General features: G+C 32.7%; 3 protein-coding genes across 4 annotated transcripts in view; 1 reads left to right on the forward strand and 2 right to left on the reverse strand.

The window, feature by feature from the left end:
• Nucleotides 1-1,370: 1,370 nt before the first annotated feature.
• On the reverse strand, nucleotides 1,371-2,753 carry LOC132754224 (neuronal acetylcholine receptor subunit alpha-3-like). Its single transcript, XM_060744825.1, has one exon. It carries the CDS (start codon nucleotides 2,691-2,693, stop codon nucleotides 1,479-1,481), a length of 1,215 nt encoding a protein of 404 aa, XP_060600808.1. The 5' UTR covers nucleotides 2,694-2,753; the 3' UTR covers nucleotides 1,371-1,478.
• Nucleotides 2,754-5,981: 3,228 nt separating this feature from the next.
• Nucleotides 5,982-6,982, forward strand: LOC132754204 (neuronal acetylcholine receptor subunit alpha-3-like). Its single transcript, XM_060744799.1, has 2 exons — nucleotides 5,982-6,267; nucleotides 6,339-6,982. Exons 1-2 carry the CDS (start codon nucleotides 5,982-5,984, stop codon nucleotides 6,980-6,982), a joined length of 930 nt encoding a protein of 309 aa, XP_060600782.1.
• A 7,561-nt stretch (nucleotides 6,983-14,543) lies between these two features.
• Nucleotides 14,544-25,812, reverse strand: part of LOC132754212 (bridge-like lipid transfer protein family member 3B) — a 29,799-nt gene continuing 18,530 nt past the window's right edge. For both annotated transcript variants that reach the window (XM_060744809.1, XM_060744808.1), the window contains 9 exons: nucleotides 25,615-25,686; nucleotides 23,791-24,940; nucleotides 23,390-23,506; nucleotides 22,507-22,783; nucleotides 21,372-21,549; nucleotides 20,702-20,858; nucleotides 19,926-20,179; nucleotides 19,197-19,314; nucleotides 14,544-18,367 (listed from right to left, as the gene is read on the reverse strand). In XM_060744809.1, coding sequence (XP_060600792.1) covers nucleotides 17,835-18,367; nucleotides 19,197-19,314; nucleotides 19,926-20,179; nucleotides 20,702-20,858; nucleotides 21,372-21,549; nucleotides 22,507-22,783; nucleotides 23,390-23,506; nucleotides 23,791-24,940; nucleotides 25,615-25,686 — 2,856 coding nt within the window. In that variant the 3' untranslated portion in view covers nucleotides 14,544-17,834. The remainder of the gene's footprint in view (nucleotides 18,368-19,196; nucleotides 19,315-19,925; nucleotides 20,180-20,701; nucleotides 20,859-21,371; nucleotides 21,550-22,506; nucleotides 22,784-23,389; nucleotides 23,507-23,790; nucleotides 24,941-25,614; nucleotides 25,687-25,812) is intronic.

Raw genomic sequence — 25,812 nt, forward strand, 5'->3', positions numbered from 1 at the left:
TTGAGCTTTACAGTATCGGGTTGACTTCCTTACCAAAATGAAATATTAATAAAATTCCATGCTAAGAAATAATCAATTTAGGTATTGTGGCATGTATGTATTTTGATAATAATAATGTGATATCTTGTTCATATGATAATTCATTAACATTATTAAAGGGACTCCACTGAGGTTGTTTGACATGACGGGACTGGATATAACTTTCGAGATTTGTGTTTAATCCATTGTGTTTTTTTTTCAAGAATAATGATTCTAATTGTAAATTCTAAAAATGACCCGAAATTGAAATGCGTTGTAATTGGTCTAAGAATGGCATAAAACTACGAATTTCAATTTATTTCTCAGTCTTTTGTATATATTTCTGCACGTATGATATGCCTCATTGATCTATGTAAGAAATTTAATTTTTTTTTTTGGTCATGGACCTATTGGAGTTCCTTTGACATTTGATTATTGAAATACGAATTGAAGTATTTTTCTTAACTGAATAAAGAAGTATTGCTCTCACGGTCCCTCATCCCCGAACAAATTTTTCAAAAAATTAACCTGCTTCCATGGATACAATAGCATACATGGTTTAATTTACACTAATTTTGTATTGATTATGAAAGCATATTACATGATAGCATATCAGGGAGACACAGGCAAAATTTTCATTTCTTCGTTTTTGTATTTTTCATTCATTATTCTGTAAATATCCTCAAAACAATAGACTGGGTAGTCACAGGAACTAAATTTTTCTTAAGATGGTGGTCCCCTATCTTGACCCACGTGGGTCAGGTTAGAGCGTTAAGATTTCACAATAGTTGTCAAAGTGAACTCTGGCAACTTAACGTTAAAGAAAGTGTCAAAAGACTTGTTTCAATCATACAATATCCAAAATATCTGTTATTGTAACTTCCGCGTTTTGTTCAAGTCACATGACTTGTTTAAAAACTACTCGTGATTCAGTAGGTATCTAAATTTCGTTCAGCATATATCTTAAAACCAAAAATATATAGAATTTATACAGAAGTTCAAGCTCGGACTTCAAAAAATGTCATTTTAGCGTGATTTGAGTACATAAGATCATTTTAATATTTTGGTCATTAAATTGCCTAAGTATACTATACGAAGTCCAAAATAAGTTTTGTTCACAAATATACTATTATATATTTTATTTTATTAAAAAAATTTCCGCTTAAAAATGTTCCCAATCCATGTAAACGATTAATTCATTATTGAAAGCAGGCAAACCGTGATAGAATAAAGCACAAACAATATTTGTTGTCACGGACATATTTCACATACACGTGAATAAAAATTCTGTACTTTTCTTTAATTTCATATATTCAAATGAAAAAGCATTGGTTAAATACATGTTTATGACATACATATCATTGTTCGACTATAAATGCACTTTACTTTGAATCTTTTTTATCTCATAATTTCTGAATAAAATTTAGTTTTCCACATCCGAGGAAAAGACATCATCAAAATTATTTTCCAGCCCCAGGAACGCTGTGAGTAGCGACCATAGAAAAGAATGAGACCGCCGTGATAATTAGCCACAAGATGGCTGCTCCACCAAACAGAACATCCACGACTTCGCTAACTTCACGCCATGTTACTGGAATGTTGTCAGCAGGTGCCGCCCACTTTATAGAATCGACTTTCTCCATGTTTGTCTTTTTGTCACCATCAATATCATCATCATCAGCGTTAGTGAAGCTTTCAACCTTGGTACGTTTGGGTAGGCTCTTACATTTTACAAAGCGTACAAATGTTGAAATACATTCTGGTACTGTAGTTTTATCACCCCTGTGGTAGAGATTGAGATTGAGGACTGTCACAATCATGATGAGAGAGCTAAGTACGAGGTTAGTCAGCAGGAAGTAACATATTGTCGACATGGGCTGTGACGTCTTCGGCATATTGTCACCAACAAGTGTAAGAAATACAGCTATTGCTAGTAACACTGTCATAGCAAAAGACACGCGCTCACCGGAACTTGCGGGTAGAAAGAATACAAGTACATTTAGCAATCCCATGAATAGAATCGGTAGAATGACGTTGACGATTATAAAAGTTGGTCGTCGCTTAAGATCGAGGACAACAACATAAGTTGGAAACATACCGTCAATGACCCCGGGGCTTGTCGTAGCTTTAACGAGAGCCCACTCACCATTTTCAGTGAAAAATCGTCTTGCAACTTCTTGTTGGGATGCGTGCAAATATATTTCTTCTTTAAATGATCCCCATGGCATAAATGAAATTTCACATGTTTGAATATCGAATGGGTAATAGGTGACGTCAATAGTACACGTTGTAGTCATGACGTCACCTGGCGTCCATACTGCAATACCATTATAATAGTAGCGTACTGGGTACCAGAAGTGGTCGAAACCAACAGCTTTAGTTGGTTCTACAGGATGGACAATAACTAAATCTGGTTTCCAGACCTCCGCAATTGGAACCGTTGTAGAAAATGTTTGATTGTATGCGAAAGGATTCCATTTCATTCTAGGATCTTCCCAAACAAGCCACAGAGCTCCAACTACTGATATTTTCCCCATTATTGCATCAACTTCCCGTACAGACACTAGCTCAAATGTGACGTTGACAATAACCGGTTTAGACTGGTCAACGGATGGTCGTATATGTTTGTTGTAGTCTGCCAGTAATGTTTTATGTAACGTGGCTGTGTCGTCCATTGTTTGTCCATGTATCTGGGTAGCCAGGAGAAGTAAAACGAACGGAAATGACCGTTCCAACATTGTAATTGATCTGTAAATGGAAGCAATCGTTTTTGACCAAAATTGTACACAAAAAAATGTATCAATAAGGATATTTTAAGACAAATAATAATTGACTGTTTCAATATCTGAAAACAGATTTTGTTTTATAAAAAGATAGAAAGAAAAAAAGAGGATCAAGCATAATTATATCTGTCATATTTTGCGGTTCGGATCGGTATATCCGTCCCGAGGTGATCCGCCCATTGGGCGGTAACGAGGCGAACCGCAAACATATGTCAGATATTTTTTCTTGCATATTCTACCATATTCCATTATATTTTAAATTCTTTATCTTTATTTTCAATGAAAATTTATATCATTACAACCGTAACTACTTTCATTCAACAGCGTATGAATTACAAAATCATTCATAACGGTAAAATGACGTCATCTTTATCGTGCCATTGTACAGCACGCGACTCATCTGGAACCCCCCATGCCAGATGAAATTTCCGACATGGGTAAAACTAACGGAAACGCCAGTCTGATATGCAAGAAAATAATTTTCTTCTGAAACAGTTTTATTAAAAAATCTTTTTACTAAAATAGGTGGAAAATGAGATTCAAAACAAAACAAAAATAATAAGAAAAAAAAAGGAATAAATATGTACAATAATATGAAATTAATTTTACTAAAATACTGGAATGTGTATAGTTGTATCTTTATTAAGTAAAAGATACTATATCCGTTTATATATTTATTTGAAAGTTACAAAAATTTTAGGCATTTTATCGTGATATTTAAATATAGTACAGCACTTGCGTTTTCATCATAATGCAAAACTTCTTTCTAATCATTTGAAAAATCTTCACTTGGATCTCAGAGTAAAAAATTCAGATCACTAGTTTCCAAAATACATGTACATAATTTAAGTAAGTTAAAAGTACTTACCGTTGAGTAGGGTTACTGTTGCCAATATGTCTTCAGATAGTAAAAACAAGAACTTTTAATAGCGCGTGAAATCAGCCGATAACCTCGTGATATCCAAACATTGACGTAATAAATAAAAAATATACCAAAAATACATTCACTTAAATATTGACAGAATCATTTGAACATACGCAAATTTAAACCTCTGATAAATTAGTACTAATGTGCCATTGTTTTAATGCTCTCAAAACAAGCATATTGATATCTAAATATGTCAAAAGTCAGGACGCCGGAACCGTCGGTAATTCTGCTGTCGTAACAAATTTATTCTGATACATGGTCAAAAATAAGTACAGCCTAGAAGTAACACATTTTTAGGTTGTCAACACGTAACATTTTAGAAAGATGGAAAGGGTTTGAAATTATTTATGTTGTCATAATAACATAAGATACTTCTTCAACGCGGTTTGGTTCCTAGCTTTTACATAATATAAAAGTATTTTTTTAAATTTTCCCATAATGTACAAATACAACAAAATACGCGACATACAGTTATAAATCAGTTTGTCTTGCCATTTCTATTCATAGTTTTCACGCGCATCATGCAATTAATAAATTACATACTTTTCAACATTCAATATATTCGTCATTGATAACAATCTAGTTCTCAGTGCAGTACGTAGACAACTCAACTTTTTATTTCTTTCTGCATTTTATAATGCCACAACTACATGTATATTTGCACACTATCTACATTTTACTCTCTTCCTTAATGTAGCAACTAAAGAATAAAATTAGCAGAATTCATTTGTAAAAGACTTCAAATAAGGAAACGGCAATTACCAGCGAGCAGTAGATATTTATAAAATGGAAATGGAATTCATTATTTATGTACCCACGGTGATTTACGGTAAAAAGCCTGGTTTACCGAGGATGTGTGCTAGTAAATCAACTAGCATAAAGTCTTAAATTCTCGCCCTAGTTTACAAGATTGATTGTGGCAATTATTTACCACTTGAAAAATGTACAGCTAGCATTTCCTTTATAAAAAGTTAAAGTTCCAGTATTGGTAAGTTTATGAGAGCGGATGTACAGATTTTACGAGTGAATGGGTCAGACTTAAAGAAATATATTTCAAGACATCTTGTAAAAAGAAATATCGAAAATTATTGAAGTAAATTCTTAGAGGAGAAAAACATTGAAAGAGAATGGGATAATCCTCCTAAAATAACTATATCACTTATTTGTTGAAATATTTACATGGATTAAGTAATACAAAATGTTATGAAATAAACGGAAACAAATGCCAATAAATCATTTCCTTATTTCTTGGAAAAATACAAAAATAGAAAAAAATGTAATTTAAAGGGATGTTGATAAATTCATATATTTCATGTAATATATGTTTAATCTTATAAAACAACTATAACACCGGCTGCCGGTACAGACCGGAATATCTAGTTCAGGGTAAAGTTCTAACTACGGCGGTAACAAGGCTCTGCTGGTGAATGCAGTAGAAAACATAGTTCTGGCTTCCATTACTTCATATGTCGCTGTTATTTTGACGTAGTGCGGCAGTAATATAAAACCTGTTCGCTAATGTCTCTTTAGCTATAGAAAACACTGTCTGATATGCACGTAACTTATGGTTATTATCATAGTAATTTCAAAATGAGTTCAATCTTTCATTGAAAATACCTTCAAATAATAATAATAATAATAATAATAATAATAATAATAATAATAATAATAATGTCATAAAAAAGCAGCAGCAAAAAACATAGCAGCATACGGGTATTCCGCAATCGCAACTTTTCTGCCCTTAAAATGCAGGAAAAAGGAATAAAAACAAGAGGAGTATAATAAAACGTTTCTTAATTCGGAGTTAACATTATAGAACTTTGTTGAACACCCTCATCCATATTTGGTGTGATATCACGAGATTATTGAATTGTTTGACAGCTATAAAAGTGAGAACTTTTTTCAGATTTGCATTTCAAAACTACAAGAGCAGAGAGAAGTACGTATAGTTTTCACTATTTGTAAAGATGAATCGTATATAATTTGCAAACTTTTCGGAATTTTTCAAAACGTTTCAGAAGATCAAAATGTGCCTATTAAAATATGCCTCACTAAACGAGCAACTGTGTTGATAAAAATGTTTTGACTGAATCTTAATAAACATTTAAACTTAAAGAAATGAGGCAAGACAGACAAGAGGTACGTCTCTTTCAGACTTCAGTCAGGAACAAGTTTTTATCTTATTTTCATAAATTAAGATAAATTTTCACTCGATTAAATGTTAAATTTAATGTACCACAGATTAAGTAACAATGTTGGAACGGTCATTTCTGCTCGTATTACTCCTCCTGGTTGTCCAGGTACATCATGGTCAAACAATGGACGACGCAGCCATGTTACATAAAACATTACTGGCAGACTACAACAAACATATTCGACCATCCGTTGACCAGTCTAAACCGGTTATTGTCAACGTCACATTTGATCTGGTGCCTGTACGGGAAGTTGATGAAATAATGGGGAAAATATCACTTGTCGGAGCTCTGTGGTTAATCTGGAAAGAACCTAGGATGTTGTGGAATCCTTTTGCATATAGTCGTACTTTTTCTACAAGGCTTTCTATGTCCGAAGTCTGGAAACCAGATTTAGTAATATTACATATCCTGTAGAACCAACGAAAGCAGTCGGTGCAGATCACTATTGGTACCCAGTTCGTATTTATTACGATGGAACTGCCGTCTGGACGCCTATTGACGTTGTGACTACGACGTGTACTTTCGACATAACGTATTACCCATTTGCTGTACAAACTTGTGAGATTTCCTTCATGCCATACGGAGCTTTTGTAAACGAAATTTACCTACATGCCGCTGAAAAAGAAGTTTCAAGACGTTACTTTACAGAGAACGGAGAATGGGCTTTAGAAAAGGCAGAGACGGTTTCTGGCCTCATTGATGAACAGTTTCCGACCTTTGTAATTGTTCTCGAGCTTAGAAGAAGACCAACGTTTGTGATAGTCAACGTCATACTACCGATTTTATTCATGGGATTGCTAAATGCACTTGTATTCTTTCTACCAGCAAGTTCCGGTGAGCGCGTGTCTTTTGCTATGACAGTGTTACTAGCAATAGCTGTATTTCTTACACTTGTTGGTGACAATATGCCCAAGACGTCACAGCCCATGTCGACAATATGTTACTTCCTGCTGACTAATCTCGTACTTAGCTCTCTCATCATGATTGTGACAGTCCTCAATCTCAATCTCTACCACAAGGTTTATACAACTACAGTACCACATTTGTACGCTTTGTGAAATGTAAGAGCCTACCCAAACGTACCAAGGTTGAAAATCTCCCCGACACAGATGACACGGAGAAGAACATCAACTCAAAGAAAACTGAAAAAATAAAATGGGCAATGGCAAGGCACACGGAATCCGTGAGTTGGCGTGAAGTTAGCGAAGTCGTGGATGTTCTGTTTGGTGGGGCTGCCATATTATGGCTGTTTATCACGGCGGTCTCATTTTTTGCTATGGTTGCTACTCACAGCGTCCCTGGGGCTGGAAAATAACTTTGTACGTTGTGAAAAAAGAAACCGCCAATGGCAAACATTATTTGTACATAACAGTTAAATAGCGTTATGTGAAAGATATACATGTAATTGCATATGTAAATAACCACAATTTGGATTAAAATGATTCATGCTATTTCAAATCATGTATATGCAATGTATATTTCTTTTATATATACACAGACGACCACTTCCGAATTTGCAAGAAATCATACAGTATTTGTCTAACAGTGTTACACATTTCGAGCATTGGAATGTTATTGAATTTGATTCCGAAATTATAATTATTTTGTGTGTATATATATATCGCACAATGAATTGCTTTCATCCATTAATTGTTTCTTATGCTTTTTCTCATGCTTTTCGTTAAAAACCGGCACGACATTACTTGTCTTTTTTCCCATGATTAGACTATATTTTGAGAAGACTGTTCCTGGATGGATGTTAAATAGCCATCGACGATAGGGATAATTTCCGTAAGAAATAGTTGAAGAATTGTTTATTGCCAAATCCACATATTATATAGCCCAAAGTTCATTTGTACCAAGTTTGGTGCTTTTCCCAATTTCTTAAGTATTTTTTTTCCATTTTTGGACAATATGAACAACAACAGTCCAATTTAACTAATCAGCCCTAGATGTATATACATTAATCGCTAAAAAATTGCATTTAAAATTATGAGAAAACATAATAACTTACACATAAACACGTGTGAAATTCGCAATTTTCAGCTTGAATCGTCCGAAAGAAATACGGTTAGTTTACCCACTGTGGTATACTAGGCCTTAAGTATAAGCATAAAATAACTTGACGAATTCTTTTTCCGCTCGTAAATAGACCTGTCAATAATGGAAATAGGAGCTTTTTATTACAATTATTTAAAAGTTACAACCATCTTGATTGACCATAAACCTTTATTACTAAGGGCGCTTTCATATCCAAACTGTTAAACGTAGAACTGGTATTTCTGGATGCAATTTGCAAACAATAAAAAGGAGCAACAGACAAAATGCGTCATGTGACTACCGTAGTTGTTTTCTTAAATGCGAAAGGACGCAATACCTGAAACATATCATGAACTTCTGACAACAAAAAATATTGCAACATCTATGTTGGTTTAGATTTGCCGACAGATAAATACCCTGTTCCAAATGTTTGTTATAAACAGCCACCTGTTACAAGCAATAGCGTGTATTAAAAACGAAACAACATAAGCATTGCCGTTTTAGCTCCGAGTGAAGTCCCCCCAGTACGTGCACGTCGCTGAAATGCATAGAACATCGGCAGGTGGTTATTGATCCAATTCAAGATTTAAGACGGCCAGGTCTGTAGCTCGGGATGGAACCAGCTGTTGATGTCCTGACAGAAGCGAAGAGGAGTGGCCCTACAAAATGGACAGGGACAACGAAGATTGGTAATAGGGTGCATGAATCCTTAAAACGTAAAGACAACTTGTAAGGCGCCAACAACCCTTATAAGAGCTACTTTCTTCATTACTATACTACTGTACATTTATGTGGTCGTTGACCACTGTACAATGACGTACTTTCTTCTTGGCTAATACTTTAATGGGTGGATGGATACTCATTAAACATAGACTACATGCAGACCCTTAGCAATGGTCAAATCAGGTATATAAATAAAGACAATGAATGTTGATGGTTCAGGTATCACAATTTTATTTATACGTTAACAATAAAACATAAATAGCAATATATCCCTCGGTAAATATAAAACACATTTTGTCCCTCGTATTCCATCTCTTTATACAGAAATAAACAACATAAAATTATAACATAGTTCGCCAACTTTAAACCTAAAATTTGAACAAATGCACTAAAAAGCTACAAAATATTTCAAAACACTGAGTAATTTAATCTGCCTTAGACAGAGGTACAATTAATCTCCAAATTTTGCTTCGACATTATAAGACATTTTCTGCTCATTGCCAAATTTTGCAAACTATCTTGTTTTTTATGAAAATTGCAACAATCCTGTTCACTGATATAAATATAAAATCAATTTCCTACAAACCTTTAATATCTTTTATGCTTCATAAATAAAAATGAACTAAACTCTATATATTGTGTAATATTTTTTTTTTATTTAAGCAATTTCTTAAATTAAACTGAATGCACATTTTATAGTTTGAAAATCATGTCCAAACGAAGTTTTTTCCAACTATTTTTTTATCTTCTGTCTAATCAGTGCCTAAAATAGATGACCCTGGTAACTAGCATATCAACTACCATCTATCTTATAATTATACAAATAAAGAATTTGCATAAAAAATGTGACTGGAAGCCATTTTGTTTTTTATAGTTCCTCCATGAACATTTAAATGATACAAAAGTATTTTATTGAAAGACCCTATCTACTTCATGTATCCACACAAATCATGCTATAAACATAATTTTGGAGAGGTGATATAGCCCATTACTGGCTGTAAGCTAATATAACCCAAACTCATAGGCAAGGTGTAATTGAAAATGGTTATACAGTATAACCACTTCAGTGAGGTTTTCATAGCAAACAACAAGGCCATAATAACTTACCAACTTATAATACTGCACAACTGCCTTTTTTTAATAAAAATACAGTACAACTTCTGCAGACCAATACACTTTGGGACACAAAGAATTTGTTAGTTAATAAGAAGTGTTGCTCTAGAAAAAAAAATACTTAGTTATGAAATCTTAATTTGGGAAAACACTGACATTGTTCTAGTAAAGAGGGTTGTCTTGCAGAGGCTACATTGAAATTAAACAACATATGTCTTAGTGAATAAGTTCTGTCAACAAAATTGATAGAATACCTCAAAACAACAGAAGTGAAAACTTAAGGAAGTGTGTTTCATATTTTTGCAGTGACATACAGTTGATTTACTTTGGATAGGATTTCATCTTGTATTTCTTTTTGTTATGGTTTAAATCACAACTACATTAGGTTACAGGTAAACATACAATATGATTGGATGATGCTACTCTGAGACTGGTACCTAAAATAATACCCAAACTCATTGATATTTTGAAAGTAAAGATTGAACCAGTCCAGCCCTTATTGTATGACATAAGACATTTTCGCATGCTACAGTGTACCTGAAAGAACTATAAATACATTCTTTGGAACGTTCAAAATTGAACTATCATAACATATTTCATTTCAAAGTACAAAATATCCTATAATAAACTGGAATACACAGAAATAACAAAATGAAACTCGGTAAAATAAGTAACATTTGCTGATGGCAACTAGATTGATACATCAAATAGATCTTATAACATGTTCATATGATATATTTTTGTGATGAATATAATCAAAAACACCTACACAATATTCTAAATACATTACAATTTACATCTGTAATCAACATACAACATCAAACGTCCATGAATTTATTTCAATATGTTAACTTAATGATCAGCCATTGCTACCAGTATAGAGCCAGGCCAACCTGTAAATCTGTACACTCTGAACAAGCTCTATACTGTTGGCTGACTTAATTTAAATTTTCAAACTGAAATTCCCAAAATATTGGAGTCCCAAAATAATGGAAAGTCCCAAAATACAGGACAGTCCCAAAATACGGGACAGTCCCAAAATAATGGACAGTCCCAAATTACAGGACAGTCCCAAAAATGAACACTCAATTAGTCAATTAAAGAGATTTTGTTAGTTAGTTTATACAGAATTTATTTTAATTTATTTGTGTTGGAAGCTATAAGTTTATAGAAACACTCTTGAATCTGTTCCTGGAACAAACAAATGCTAAGCATTGCATGTAAAGTTTTTTGTTCAAGGAAACAACTGCTTGGCCCTGAACAGGTTTGGACCCACATGGCCAACAAATTTGTTTACCTACATGAGATAAGTAACTAGTATGTAACTTGTAAGATTTTCAATTTTTTATGTCATGACACTTACTAATTTTTATTGATAACATCTATAGTAAAACAAATAACTATTTCAAAATTAAATTTAAACACTTTCATATTTTTACCTAAATTAATAGCTTGTAAATGCAAAGTTCTGTTTCCTTATCTGAGATCCTTTATATGATCAAACACTAAATCGAAATGATCACACAATGACAACATGATTACATGTTATACACATTGTATCAACTGTACAAATATGATCACACTGATTCAACATAATCACACTGCTTGAACATGATCACACTGTGCAACATGACCACACTGCTTCAACATGATCACATTGTGCAACATGACCACACTGATTCAACATGACCACACTGCTTCAACATGATCACACTGTGCAACATGACCACACTGCTTCAACATGATCACACTGCTTCAACATGATCACACTGATTCAATATGATTGCACTGATTCAACATGATCACACTGTGCAACATGATCACACTGATTCAACATGATCACACTGATTCAACATGATCACACTGTGCAATATGATCACACTGATTCAACATGATCACACTGATACAACATGATCACACTGATTTAACATGATCACACTGATTCAACATGATCACACTGATTCAACATGATCACACTGATCACACTGTGCAATATGATCACACTGATTCAACATGATCACACTGATACAACATGATCACACTGATTTAACATGATCACACTGATTCAACATGATCACACTGATTCAACATGATCACAGAAAATAACTATAAAGTGTAAAAGACTCACAGCTATATAATACTTTAACAAATATGAAAGCATTTGCTGAGGCAGATTTCAATGTAATGGATAAATAACAGTTTATACATTGTCTTTTCAATAAAAGAAAAAAATGAAAATTCTGTAAAAAAGCTGAATTTATATTGACACAATAACATTATCTCTATAACATATCAGATGTCATCTTTATATTTACTTCATTTGTTTGCATTGCCAATACTATCATTAATTTATATACATTGTAATGCAAGTTTTGTTCAATATTACAACAACATTGATTAACACATTATTAACTACACATTGTATTAAACTATACACTTTTCTGTACAAGTCTTTACAATCTACAATAATATCTTTAAAACACAAAATGCAACAAGGAATCTCTTTGTGAGAAGACTTTAATACAGACATAACCAGGAAAACAAAAAATTACTGAACATATAAAAACTTACGAAATCTATCTAACCCAAAGGATTGAAAAAAAGGAGAATATAACAACAATTTTTATGACGTTATTTAAAATGATGAGTTTGAGCAACAATAAAGTGACTTGTACTGCATAGATAAAATAAATGACACAATTTATATTGTAAATAAAAAAAAATAAAACTCTACAGAAAGAATGAAAACCACAAGAGCTGTCACAGGAGACAGCGAAGCTCGACTAATAAAATACTAAACGCAGTAAGGAGGACAAAATTATGAAAGAAAAATCAATTATGTATAATTATGTATTAAGTTATAGCAAAAAAATAACATTTGTTTACATAAATTCCAAGATCAAGGGGAATAATTCTAGAAATAGTCACGCTAGAGTTATGAACCTTGTCACACAACATGTGTGTAATGATTGTTTGAAGTAGATACCTTAAAAAGTAAAGAAGTTATAATATAAGTATGAAGTTGATCCCTTTAGAAATAAATAAGTAACAGTAAAAAATAATAATTTTTAAGGAAAATTCTAAGTTCAAGGGGAGATAAATCTGAAAATATTGGTGTTAGAGTTATGAACCTTGTCACATAAGATGGGGATGATAATAAGGTACATATATTTGAAGTATGAGGTTGATCCCTTAAGAAATAAAGAAGTAACAGTAAACAAGAGCTGTCCGTAAGACAGCGCGCTCGACTTTTTTATTGCTTGCCAATAAAAAAAGTTTTTGCAGTAAAAGGCAATACAAGAATCTCTGTATTTTTAAAGTGAACAATGGCCATGAGCATTAAGATATTTAGTGAAGAATTATTTTATTATGACATAATTTATGGTAAAGTGAACAAGTGGATAGGAATGAATTTTTTTAGATTTTTTAAGTTTTTTAGTGCTTGCCTATAATACAAAACATTGACAGTTAAGGGCCATAATTCAAATAAAATCTTTGACAGAATTACCTTCTCCTGGACATGTTTGGGAATCATGATTGTAAACAAGTATTCCAACTTTCAAATTAATATCTCAAACAGTTCAGTCAAAAAGTGGACTGGTACTAAAAAAAACTTAACCAAGATTCTAAGTCGATAAAAGGCCTTAATTTTTAAAACAAATCCTTGACAGAGTTACCTTCTCTTGCGTACAGATGGGGGTAATGATGTGAAATAGCATTAAAAGTTTCAAAGCAATATCTCAAAGGGTTAAGGCAATAAGTGGATTTTACCCATATTCAATGTATTTTTCTAAGTCAAAAAGGGGCATAATTCTGTCAAAAACCTTGACAGAGTTATGTCCTCTTGTCTGTTGATGAAGGTCGTGATGGTAAACAAGTATGGTCAGTTTCAAAGCAATACATCCAATGGTTTTGAAATAAAGTGAGGTGGTACAAAAAACTTAACCAAGCTCAATACACTTTCTAAGTCAAAAAAGGGCCATAATTCTGTCAAAAACCTTGACAGAGTTATGTACTCTTGTCTGTAGATGGAGGTTATGATGGTGAACAAGTATGGTAAGTTTCAAAGCCATACTTGTAATACTTCTGAAATAAAGTGGGGTGGTACGAAAAACTTAACCAAGGTGTGACGCCGACGCCGGGGCGAGTAGGATAGCTCCCCTTTTCATAGAAAAGTCGAGCTAAAAATAGTATTTTTTAAGGAAAGTTCAAGGGGAGATAAATCTAAAAATATTGGTGCTAGAGTTATGAACATTGTCACATAAGATGTGGTTGATGATAAGGGACATATATTTGAAGTGTGAAGTTGATACCTTAAGAAATGACAAAGTTATAGTGAAAAATATTTTACTACACCTAAACTTTAATCTGAAATCTGGACGCCGGGGCGAGTAGGACAGCTCTCCATATACTTTGTATAGTCGAGCTAAAAATGAGTCAGTATAAGAGATAGAGATAATATTGTTGTTCAACATACAAGTATTTATTATGCCATATTCTTGACTATAATTGTATTGTCAAATACTTCATACAAAAAGGTTGCAACTGAAATAAGGGGGGGGGGGGGGCATCTTTCCTGTTCAGACCCTTAATTGTATGCTGAAAAGATCAAAGACAATAATCCATACAGTAAAACAATAACCAGAATACTGTTACAAGAGACCCAAGTGGGCCTATATCATCTACCTGAGTAAACAGTAAAGTAGATAAAGTTTTCTGTTTCTGTTCTTAAATAAACAAGCTTAAATATTAAAGTTTTAACAAAAATTGTACAATAACAATTAATTAATTTTATTACCGAGCTATAATTGCATACCTCTGTAAGCTTTTTTTTCTTATTATTATTACTTAAACAAACGTTATTTGCAGTTGCATACCATTTTAAGTTTTTTTCTTAATATAACTCAAACAAAGTTTCATATACAATGATATAAACCTTTCAAAAGAAAGTCATATGTAAACTTAAGCAGTCAATAGTTGACTGTAAACAATAGCTGATTGTAAACTAAAAGTGATAATAATAAATAACAGATAATCATAAATAATAGTCGATTAAAAATCAAAATTGAATAGAAAAATAAGAAAATTGAAGAAACAATTGGAAACAGAAACATATTTCAATTTGACAGAGTTATAACTATATCTGTCCTCATTATGTAATTTTATGACCACTTTTAATCACAACTGGTAAATAAATGTTCAATCAACCTGGCGCAAAATTTATGGCACACTTTATATCATAACCTGTATTATAGAAAAATAATGTGTATCTTACACAAAACATCTTTAACCACAAAAACACCAACATCCATTCCCTCTCTTTTTCTTATAGATAACTTTTAAATATTTCTTTGGAATTGTCACATCACATTTAAGATACACAGTTTTTACAGACAGAAAGTTTACATCTATTCCTAAACAAAGACATGTACATGACTAGCACTTCAAGCTAAGAAAGCAATGATTTCAAAATATTCACAATTATAATACATGCAAACAGAAAAATAAAGCAGTGATAAAATAACCGGTACAGGAAAAAAATGCAAAAATTGGTCACAAGGAAAACAAACTAACCTAAATTGTCAAGACAAGGCAATAAATTTCACTTTACGAGTTGTTACATTTTGAGCTAAAAACTAAATCATCCAATGCTAAAGTTGCATATGGAGATTGTCTAAAAATCTCATACTCTTAACCATTCTTTGGCAAAAATTTCGCAGCCATGTGTTATTATGAAAATATTACATGGCTGTCCGGGTGTCAATCCAAGAACTCTGAGGTGCAGTTTAGAGGTAATATTCCAGTTCAAGGGGTAGATCATGAAATCATTAACATTCAACTACATATTGTTACATTACATGTTACCTCAGACTTTCTTTTTTCTCAACCTCTGAAACATCATCACACTTTGTCAGGAACAATCATACGTGTATGAATGATAATAGTATACAAAAAGTCATTAATAAACTAAAAGCGGAATTCTTCTGATCTATAACTTAAAGTGTAAATATATAAGATTCAGGAATTCCTGTGATATTTTTCATGATTGATCTGAAGCAATTCTTGTGATAATCCAACATGATTTACCCAGACAATACGAGAGTGATGGCCGAGGCGTGTTTGTATGTTTGTATACATGTAGTCTAACTTATGACTATGAAAGCTCGGGACATTATTAAAATATCAACTAGATCAAATTAATATTAGACATCAAAATAACCCTAAACCTGCTGGCGGTAACTGAATATATTCCTGTGTCTGATCATAGTCTGCAATATACAGTCAGTACTTATCTTTAAATTTTCCTTTAAAATGATGAATGATATTGTCCAAATTTAAAGATGGATAAGTCAGATTAAGATATATAGCAGGGTTGGGGATTATCAAGGGCAAGGCAAAGCATATTGACTTTAAGCTAGCTAGGATTTACTATATGCATGTACAATATACAAATATAACATGATTTCATATCATAAACAGAAAAGCAGAATTTCAGACACCATAGCACTATAAAGACTTCTCTAAAACAATACTGTTATATTTTGTTTCACAGGAGATACTAACATGTCTACACTCTTCTGCATGCGAGAATTATCTTTACTGTACATACCTATAAATAAATGTATAAATATACACTTGCTGATTAATGTACAAATACAATGTACAATGCAAACAATGTTACACATGATAACTTAATTTCTATATATCTGACATTACTTATATCTTTATTAAGTTTAACTGTAGGCAAAGATAGCTATATCTAACTATTTTCACAAAAAGCTCAATTAAAAAAGATCCCTGATTCTATGTAGAGTGTCTATGACTTACAAACCTGGACATCAAACACTACATAACATTTGTACATTATTAGATCAGTTTGACTAGCTTTCTGTAGTAAAAATTATAAATAATTCCATAATCTGAAAAATTGTAGAAAATACAGTAAACTTTTTTAATAATAAAGGCGAGCATCAAAATCTGTTTACCAATAATAGGTCACAACTTTATTTCAGAAAGTAGTAAATGTGCTTTAACATGCATCCGGCGTTACATGATCGTTGACCATCTTTATAATTACAGCTTACAGGTGATAGTTTGACAGACATTAATATTACACTAATTATAATAAATAATAAAATGTCATTACAAATTTGGATATGTTTAAGAAGAACTGATTATAAAATAAACATCAGACTGTGTTAAAGTGTGATAATGAGATCTATATATTTACACTAAACTCATCTAAAGTCAAGTCATTTGTTAAATATATTATACACTAATTTACTGAAATGAGCAAACAAAAACAAAATTACTCTACTAAAAAAACAACATTAGTGTTTGAAGTTATATTTCATCCCTTGGGATTGCACTATTTTAATTGGATCTTAACACATTTACTTTGGTTCAAACAGTTATTTGTTTAATTTGTTTGATTAGGTTTTACGTCGCACCAACACAGTATAGGTCATATGGCGACATTCCAGCTTTACTGGTGGAGGAAGACCTCAGGTGCCCTTCCATGCATTATTTCAGGCACAAACGGGTACCTGAGTAGAACCACCGAGGTTCTGAAAGCTAGCTGGATAGCTTCCTCACATGAAAGAATCTAAAGTCCCTGTCGGGATTCCAACCCACAGCGTGAGGAGCAAATGGTTTGAAGTCAACGACCTTAACCACTCAGCCACGGACGCCCCTTCTTACAGTTGAATCGTCTATTAATCTGGCTAGTTTATGAACTGTTGTTTTTTTTGTTAGTTTGTTGTTTTTTAAATAATTTCAAACACTAAATTGGTAAGTGTTCATAAGTAAGCATTTACCAAATTGAATTTGGTCAAGCGACGGCGCCTTTCTTGAGCAATTTAATTTTGTAACTGCTTTCAAATAAACACTAACCTGTACATATGAAAATTTCAGTTTTCTGAGCAAGGAATGTATTAACAAATGATAATATCCGAATATTCATAGTAAAAAAAAAACAAAAATAAAAAACCAACCAAAAAGTGTTGTACTATAATCGAAAAATCGAAACCCTAGTTACTTTTGACTATTAGTTGAATTATTTCGTTGTCTGTATTGTTCAGATGCTATAAGTTCCTCCTGCATCAGTTGTAATGTAGACAATAATGATTCTTTCTCCCGTTTAGCGTCATCTAATTCCTCTTGAAGGGTAACAACTCTTTCCATCATTGTAGCATTTTCCGATTCTAAATCAGCATTAACCTTCCTTAGATCTTCCATCTCGTCTAGGGAAGGACCACTTGACATAGCAAATGATTTCAGTTTTTCCCGTAATTTTTTGTTCTCGTCTTCTAAATCTACCAATCTCTCGTTTTCTTTTTTAAGTTTCTCTAACTCAGTATCTTGTTTCTGAGAGTGGTTATCTAACTTCTCACAAAGTATTTTTAGCTGTTCATTTTGGCTTATCAACTTGTAAACATTTTTCTCGATATCAGCTGGTAGGTTAGAGAAATCTAATTTGTTGTCTGCTAAATTGGCGTCTGCATGTTGTTTCGCTGTTTCTGATTTAGACATATCTGACCCAGTATCTTGTAATCTCTGTTTGGAATCTATAAATAACACACAGAGTGTTTAAAACACAGCTACTCTAATTTTCTTTTAAATTTATAATGTGTTTAAAATACTACATTGTTAAGTGAAAAAAATATCCTTTTCGCAAAAATTGTAGAAATATGGTATTAAAAATGAATGAATTCAGTCTGACCTATTGGACATTACAAATGCAAAGCATATGGCTTGGAAATATTTATTTATTTCTAAAACTTCACATGTTATTTTCTTCATAATAACATTTTGAAAATGTATTTACTCATCTGTGTATTGCATTAAAAAATCAAAACACTGTGAAATAGAACTGTCTATGAGCCATTAAGCAAAATAGAAAATCATTACTTCTGTAAAGAAATTTCTCACAGACAAAAGTTTTACTTTGCTTTCATAAATCACATGCTTAGCTCAATAGGAGCAGCATCTGATTTGTATTTATACAGGGGGTTGCTGGTTTGATCCTTGGACTGGGCAGAATTTCTCCCTGATAATTGATCTCTCACATTAAGACTAATGGTCATTGTTTCTCCACCGCTGATTTAAAAATCATGCGGGAGAAGTTATTGTTCAAGGAATCATTCACTTTCAAAGGACTTAAGTAGGTACATGCTTAAAACTATAAGCTTTTTGCAACTGGCTGGATAGTTTCCTTACATGAAATGATTCACAAAGTTCCATGGCAAAATTCAAATTGCAAGGGTGTGTGATTCAAAGCTACTTAAGCTCTCGGTAACTTTTATTCTCTACATGACTAGATCACTCAATATCCTGTAAATGATTAGACCACAAATGCCCTGACTTATTTGATATTTTCAACAACAAAGAAAGTACCTGTAGTCATATGGAAGACACCATCATCATGTCTTTGTATAAACATGTGATGAATATTAAGGTTGACTGGTTCGGCACTGGCTGCAGCATGGCTAGCAATCGGGGGTGGTCGGTCCTCCTGTATAATATATCAGATAAAATAAGTAACATTACTCAATAATTACTATTTAAGTATAATTATACTCGAGGTAAGTTAAAACCCTCTTTTCTAGATCTGACTCAGAACATGTGTGGAATTTTAAGTAGAAATATTAACTTTCCATGAACCAGTTCGATAGCTCTCTTAAACATGGATTTGAAACCATAGTGTATTGAGTAAACGATTCAAAGTCAAAAACCTTAACCAGTCAGTCCCCTTGGACTCTTAATAATTGGTAAAAGCTTAAAATGAGCATTAAATATCATGAAGAAGAAAAACTCAACCTTAGCCTGCAGTGGTATCTTTTGCATCTAGAATAGGGCCAGGCCAGCCTGAATATCTTTACAGTCCAGTCTGACCAGGCTATATACGATAGATAGCTTAATTATGCATCTTGATATAGAAACAACTTCAACATGGAATAGACTGTTCAAAATGGGAATGTTTATTACTCAACTTCACATATTTGTGTATATATATAGATGATCATTTTGCATCAAAAAGATACCAAGATTTCTCAAAAATCAAGTCTATAAATCTAAATAAATGTGTACTAAGTAAACATAGCAATATAAGAGAAAGGTACAAACCAGGAGTGTAAGTTTGAAGTTATCCACTATTATATGCATGGGTGTAGGTATAGCCACTTTCTCGTCTTCGATAAAACTTGTCATATTTAAAATGCTGGTCATACGGAATGTAAACTCGTAATCTTTTACCCGGATTTCCATCACACCAAGCTCGGACCCCTTTGGGGCCAAATGTTCTGCACATGGTCCTTTTGTCATTTTGAATTTAATCGGATATGTTCCAATTTTGAAAAGTGCTGCATTTCTCACAACCCCTGTATAAAATGAAAAATATAAATACAACAAAATGTATATAATGTAACTTCTTGGCTTATGAGAGATTACAATTATCACCAAATTCTCCTTGACTGTCCACATTTACTTTATCTTTGTTCAACAACTCGTTAATACAATTTACTAAAAAAAATCATGCCATAAACATTACCACTGTCCAAAAAAAATTGACATAATAGCCTATAAGAAAACTTACACTGGTTGCTGGTACAGACCAGAAAATCTAGTGTAAGGGTAACAGTCTTTAGCAGTAATAAGGCTCTATTGTATTTCAGCTTAACAATTCTTCCCAAGAGCTAGATATTGCAGACTGTCACAACAGTCTGTGTTTGATTCTTTTTTTTTGCATATGTTTTGGTAAAAAAAATGACAAAAAATCTTTTTTTCTAGCACTGGTGTAAACAGTAGAATGTCCGGTCTTGTACGCAAGAAAGTATCAAAATGATCATTATCAATATATTTCATTTAGAAGTATACATTTGGTTATAAGTCATGAATCATACCATTTTGGGAGGAGAGTTTTGCATAGAAATCTTCGTAAGGTGTGTTCCCAGTCTCTTCACAATCTATGGCCTTTGTCTGTAGTGAGATGAACATATCTTCACCTATACTCTGTATCAATAACTCAATCCCTGATAGTCGAAACACTACAGCTGACACCTGAGGAAATAATCAAATGTAACATTATAAAAGACTCCGAGTGTTACTGTTCACTCTGTTGGGAACTGGTTCATGCCCCTTGTAAGGATATCTCAAAAATTACTGAATGCCTCTTTCAAAATTGAAGGAAGAAGTTGGTATAAATTGAAATAAAGGAGCAAACAGTATAGTTCTTGAGCTTATTCTTTTAACACTTCTTAGATAACTATTTGCCACCATAACCCCACAAATATATGATATATATATTGCTAAAACTGTAAAATATATATCAAAAGTGTCTCTTATTCATTTTAAAACCTAAATGCTTGTTAATTCACAATATTACTTTCCATAGATAATCAACACTTAACTATATCAGACACTGTCAATACGAGAATGATTGATGCAAAGTATTGTGTAGTTTTTATTGTTGTTATGCAACCTACATGTAAAATATTCCACCAGTGCATGAATGTATTGAACAACCCTCATACAATAGATTTGAAATGAAAAATTGTAACAAAGTTATCTCACCACTTCTTTAGCCCTTGAAGCAGACGTACTTTCAGCAAACACGCTGGACAGGTCGTCTGTGTCTGCTGTAGATGACGTCTCGGACATGTGACTGTGGTTAAACGCTGGCGCCTCATTATCATCAAGTCCCAAAAACTCAAAATCATCGTCATCTGATGTGTCTGTTCTTATCGAAATACTACAAACAGAAAATTAGTACAATTATGTAGTATCATACAACAATGAAAAATAATTGATTTTTTTTTAACTTAACTTATTACAAAACCTTTCCTTCACACTCTAATGCCATAGCAATGAAGAGATATCAGCTTTCTGCATTTCCCTGACTTTAAAATGCTAGTGATATCTGGAGGTTTTAAATAAAATATGCCAAATGGTGTCAATGACAAATGCTTAATGAGATTCAAAATATCTAAGAACACAAAGTCAAGTTTGACCTTACTTATAATATAGGAATTACAGTATCTGAGGACACTAAGACAAGTTTAAACTTACTTAAATTATAGGAATTACAGTATCTGAGGACATTAACACAAGTTTAAACTTACTTAAATTATAGGAATTTCAGTATCTGAGGAAACTAAGACAAGTTTAAACTTACTTTAATATATTATAGGAATTACAGTATCTGAGGAAACTAAGACAAGTTTAAACTTACTAATATTATAGGAATTACAATAACTGAGGACACTAAGACAAGTTTAAACTTACTTATATTATAAGAATTACAGTATCCGAGGAAACTAAGACAAGTTTAAACTTACTTATATTATAGGAATTACAATAACTGAGGACACAAAGTCAAGTTTAAACTTACTTATAATATAGGAATTACAGTAACCGAGGGCACTATGTCAAGTTTAAACTTACTTAAATTATAGGAATTACAGTATCTGAGGAAACTAAGACAAGTTTAAACTTACTTATAATATAGGAATTACAGTATCTGAGGGCACTAAGTCAAGTTTAAACTTACTTATAATATAGGAATTACAGTATCTGAGGGCACTAAGTCAAGTTTAAACTTACTTATATTATAGGAATTACAGTATCTGAGGACACTAAGTTAAGTTTAAACTTACTTATAATATAGGAATTACAATAACTGAGGGCACTAAGTCAAGTTTAAACTTACTTATCACAGTCATCCAAATCATCTGGGTCAAGGCGATTCTTTATTTTACCCATAAAATTTGATATGTTAGTTACTCCTGTTGTAAAAGATTTCTTCATTGTAGTTGGGGTAAGTTTGCTGCCTGACCTTGACCTCTGACCTGATGATATTGACGATGTTCCCAGGGAGGAGATCCCGGAGTCACTAGCTGTGTACTGGATATTATGGCTGGAGACATGTAAACTTGGTATCTCTGACTGAGTGATATCTTCACTGGAGTGAGAGTCTAACCTCACACCTGCAAAATAAATATCCCCAAACATTGCTTAACAAAAACTTAAACCATTTATTTTAATATCTGAAAGACATTCTATTTTGAATCTTAACTATAAAGAAACTTGATAAATATCTTACGACTAAAATTTTTTTGTTACAGTTTATATAAATATTAATATTATTTGATGGGTTATATGACATTAAGTTAACAGTAACAAGGTTATATTAACATAAATTACTAGACAAGGGTTTTATACAAAAGTCACATCTTTATAACAGATTGATAACAGAAAATATCCTTTCTTTAATTAAAATAGAATTTATTCATAAATAATAAGCTGCCATCTTAAATGATGATGTACATGTAAGTCCTGATTGTCCAATAAAAATAAACTTTACAGACTGATGGATGAATGGAAAATGCAATTTGAGTATCCTCTAATTTACTGTTTTATGAACTTTGGATGATGAAATTTTTTCATTAAATAATAATAACCTATTCATATCAGACCATCCATGTATAATTCTGGTATCCATGGCAACATTATCCAACTCAACATTTATCACATTAGATATAAAATATCTGACTTAAGTTAAGTAAATCCCTCAACAAGTACTATATATTTACCTTGATTTAAATGAAGCTCATCTGTGTTCTGTGTGTATCGTACAATGGTAGAGTCACTCTGTGAATGTGATAGGTGGCCTTCTACAAGCAGATTTTCTGACATCTCTATACAAGTGCCTGCAAGTGAAATGATGTAATATTAGTAACAGATCAAAGTTTAAACCTTCTGAAAGCTAGCTGGATGCTTCCTTACAGCGACAGGATTCAAACCCATAGCGGTGAGTGGCAAGGGAAGTTGATGAATTATACCACTTAGCTATGGAAGTCCCGAGAACAACATAGTTTGTTAAATGATAAATTTATCATATAGAAATCAATGTCCAATTTGCTAAATTTTTATCAAAATTTGAAAATAGAAATCTTCCACTGAAGATATTAGTTACAGAAATAAGTTAAGTTACCTCCATTAGTTTCTGTGACTGTCAGCGTCTGGTCTGCTTGTTCTATGTCTTCCATGCCACTTGTTCCATCTGTAACCCCAACAATATCACTGTCTGTATCAACATCTACTTCCCTTTCTTCCATACTCTCTGAATTTGGAGAACACAAAATGTCTGGATTACTCAAGGGGAGTAACTCAGCAATGTAAGGACAAACCATTGCAAATTCTAACTCGGGTATACATAATGGAATGGCAAATGTCTTTGCAGGTGTATCACTTCCTTTGAAGAAATCTTCAACATCAGCATTCAGCTGTAGTTGAAAATTTGAAAATGACTCAATAACTCTCATTAGAAATAAATATTGGGGATTGTTCAGCTGAGCTCTGATTTTCCCGCCTATTTTAGCTGCAAGATTAAAGTCTGCGACTTTGAAAGCCGAATATTGCACACTGCCATCGTCAATATCACAGTTATTGGAATCTTTGAGATTGTTGTCTTGGGTACTGCTGTCTTTTGAATCCAGAGAATTATCATCATTATCCTCGGAGTAATATTGTTTAAGAAGCTGTCTTGTTTTCCGTCTGCCTTTCTCACCATTCTCCGTACAGTCACCATTCACTGTTGCACTACAGTTATCAGGCAATATAATGTCATCTGGAATTGCTGTTGGATGGCACACCCACAATGTCAATGGAAAAGATTCTACAAATGGCACAGGACGAGTACGACTAGTCGGCACTCCAAGGAATTCTAACCAGACCTGATCTATACTAAATACCCACATATCACAACGCATGTCTCGTTTTAGAGTGTCAGTTCTCAGTAACGTTTTAACTGCATCAGTCCCAAGATCCTTCTCACTGAATCCGTTTGGCAATTTTCCTTGTAGAAGTTCTAAAATATAGCCACAGAGGTATGGATTTACACGAGAATCTGCGAAAGCCTGGAAGATCTTTGGAATGGAAGTTAAATTACCAGAGTCATTTGGAAAATCCGTACAGGTAAACATATCACAGTTTTTATACTGACTTAATAAACCTTGAAGGTCTTCGAAAGTAAATTGGTTTTCAATATGCGTGTTTGACGCTGTAATCTTCGAGAATTGTATCTGTAATGAATCGGGACGGTCAGGTTGTTTTTCTACTTTCTCCTCGGCAGAAACAACTACCTATAAAATATGAAACAGTACAAGTTAATCTTTTTTCAATCCGTTTTACTTCATATATCTTAACCTCATTAAAAGAGGGTGATAAAACACTGAATGGACATGATATACATGTATAATAGTTTCTCATATTTTTTGTTATTTCAGATATAATTTCAAAATAGAATTCTATAAAATTACATTATATGAGGACCGAATAAAAGAAACACAATAATAAGTATCTGGTCACCCTTTTCATAGGGATAAAATAATTAAATGTGCATTTGTTTGTTACATAACTTACTAACACAAGCTAATATTTCTAGTTTTTGATGGGTTTTACCTATATATTTTTATAGCTGTTTTCATGTCATATTTCCTTTTTGAAAATAGTAATCTCTTTTCAAATACTTGGACAAATATTCCCAATTGAAACAGATCTATCAAAGTTTTTTTGTAAAAATTGTAAACTGTTTTCATCTTCTAATAAACAAAATGTTTTGATAACTGGAGCTATTCTACACTTAAATTCCCAATTTTGAGCAAAACTCTGATAAAACTTCCCAATCCTAATGACACAATTTTAATTCCTACACATCTGAAGTACAAAAACAATCCCCTGATTACATAACTATAGAATAATAAATCAAATCATAAATGATATTTTGAACATAAATGATGACATTATTTGTACTTACCCTGGGCATCAGGGCCTCTACCTTGATATCTACATGCTCCAACTTCTTCTGTATCTCATTCTCTGGTGTCTCCTATAATACATTCAGGTATTCACATTTACAAACTTTAATAAAGGAGACCCAAAATGTTTACTATTTTATAATGACCCATTTATATGTATCTATTTACTTCCTTTGTTCTTATTCCTTCCTGTTAAA

This window comes from Ruditapes philippinarum, unplaced genomic scaffold, assembly GCF_026571515.1.
Source record: "Ruditapes philippinarum isolate M1 unplaced genomic scaffold, ASM2657151v2 ctg2024_1_1_1_1, whole genome shotgun sequence".
Classification (NCBI taxonomy): Eukaryota; Metazoa; Mollusca; class Bivalvia; order Venerida; family Veneridae; genus Ruditapes; species Ruditapes philippinarum.

Coding starts and splice junctions, on each gene's coding strand:
- LOC132754224 (XM_060744825.1), bottom strand. CDS start 2,693: ATGGACGACACAGCCACGTTACATAAAACATTACTGGCAGACTACAAC.
- LOC132754204 (XM_060744799.1), top strand. CDS start 5,982: ATGTTGGAACGGTCATTTCTGCTCGTATTACTCCTCCTGGTTGTCCAG. Junction 6,268..6,338: donor GAATCCTTTTGCATATAGTC/GTACTTTTTCTA, acceptor CATATCCTGTAG/AACCAACGAAAGCAGTCGGT.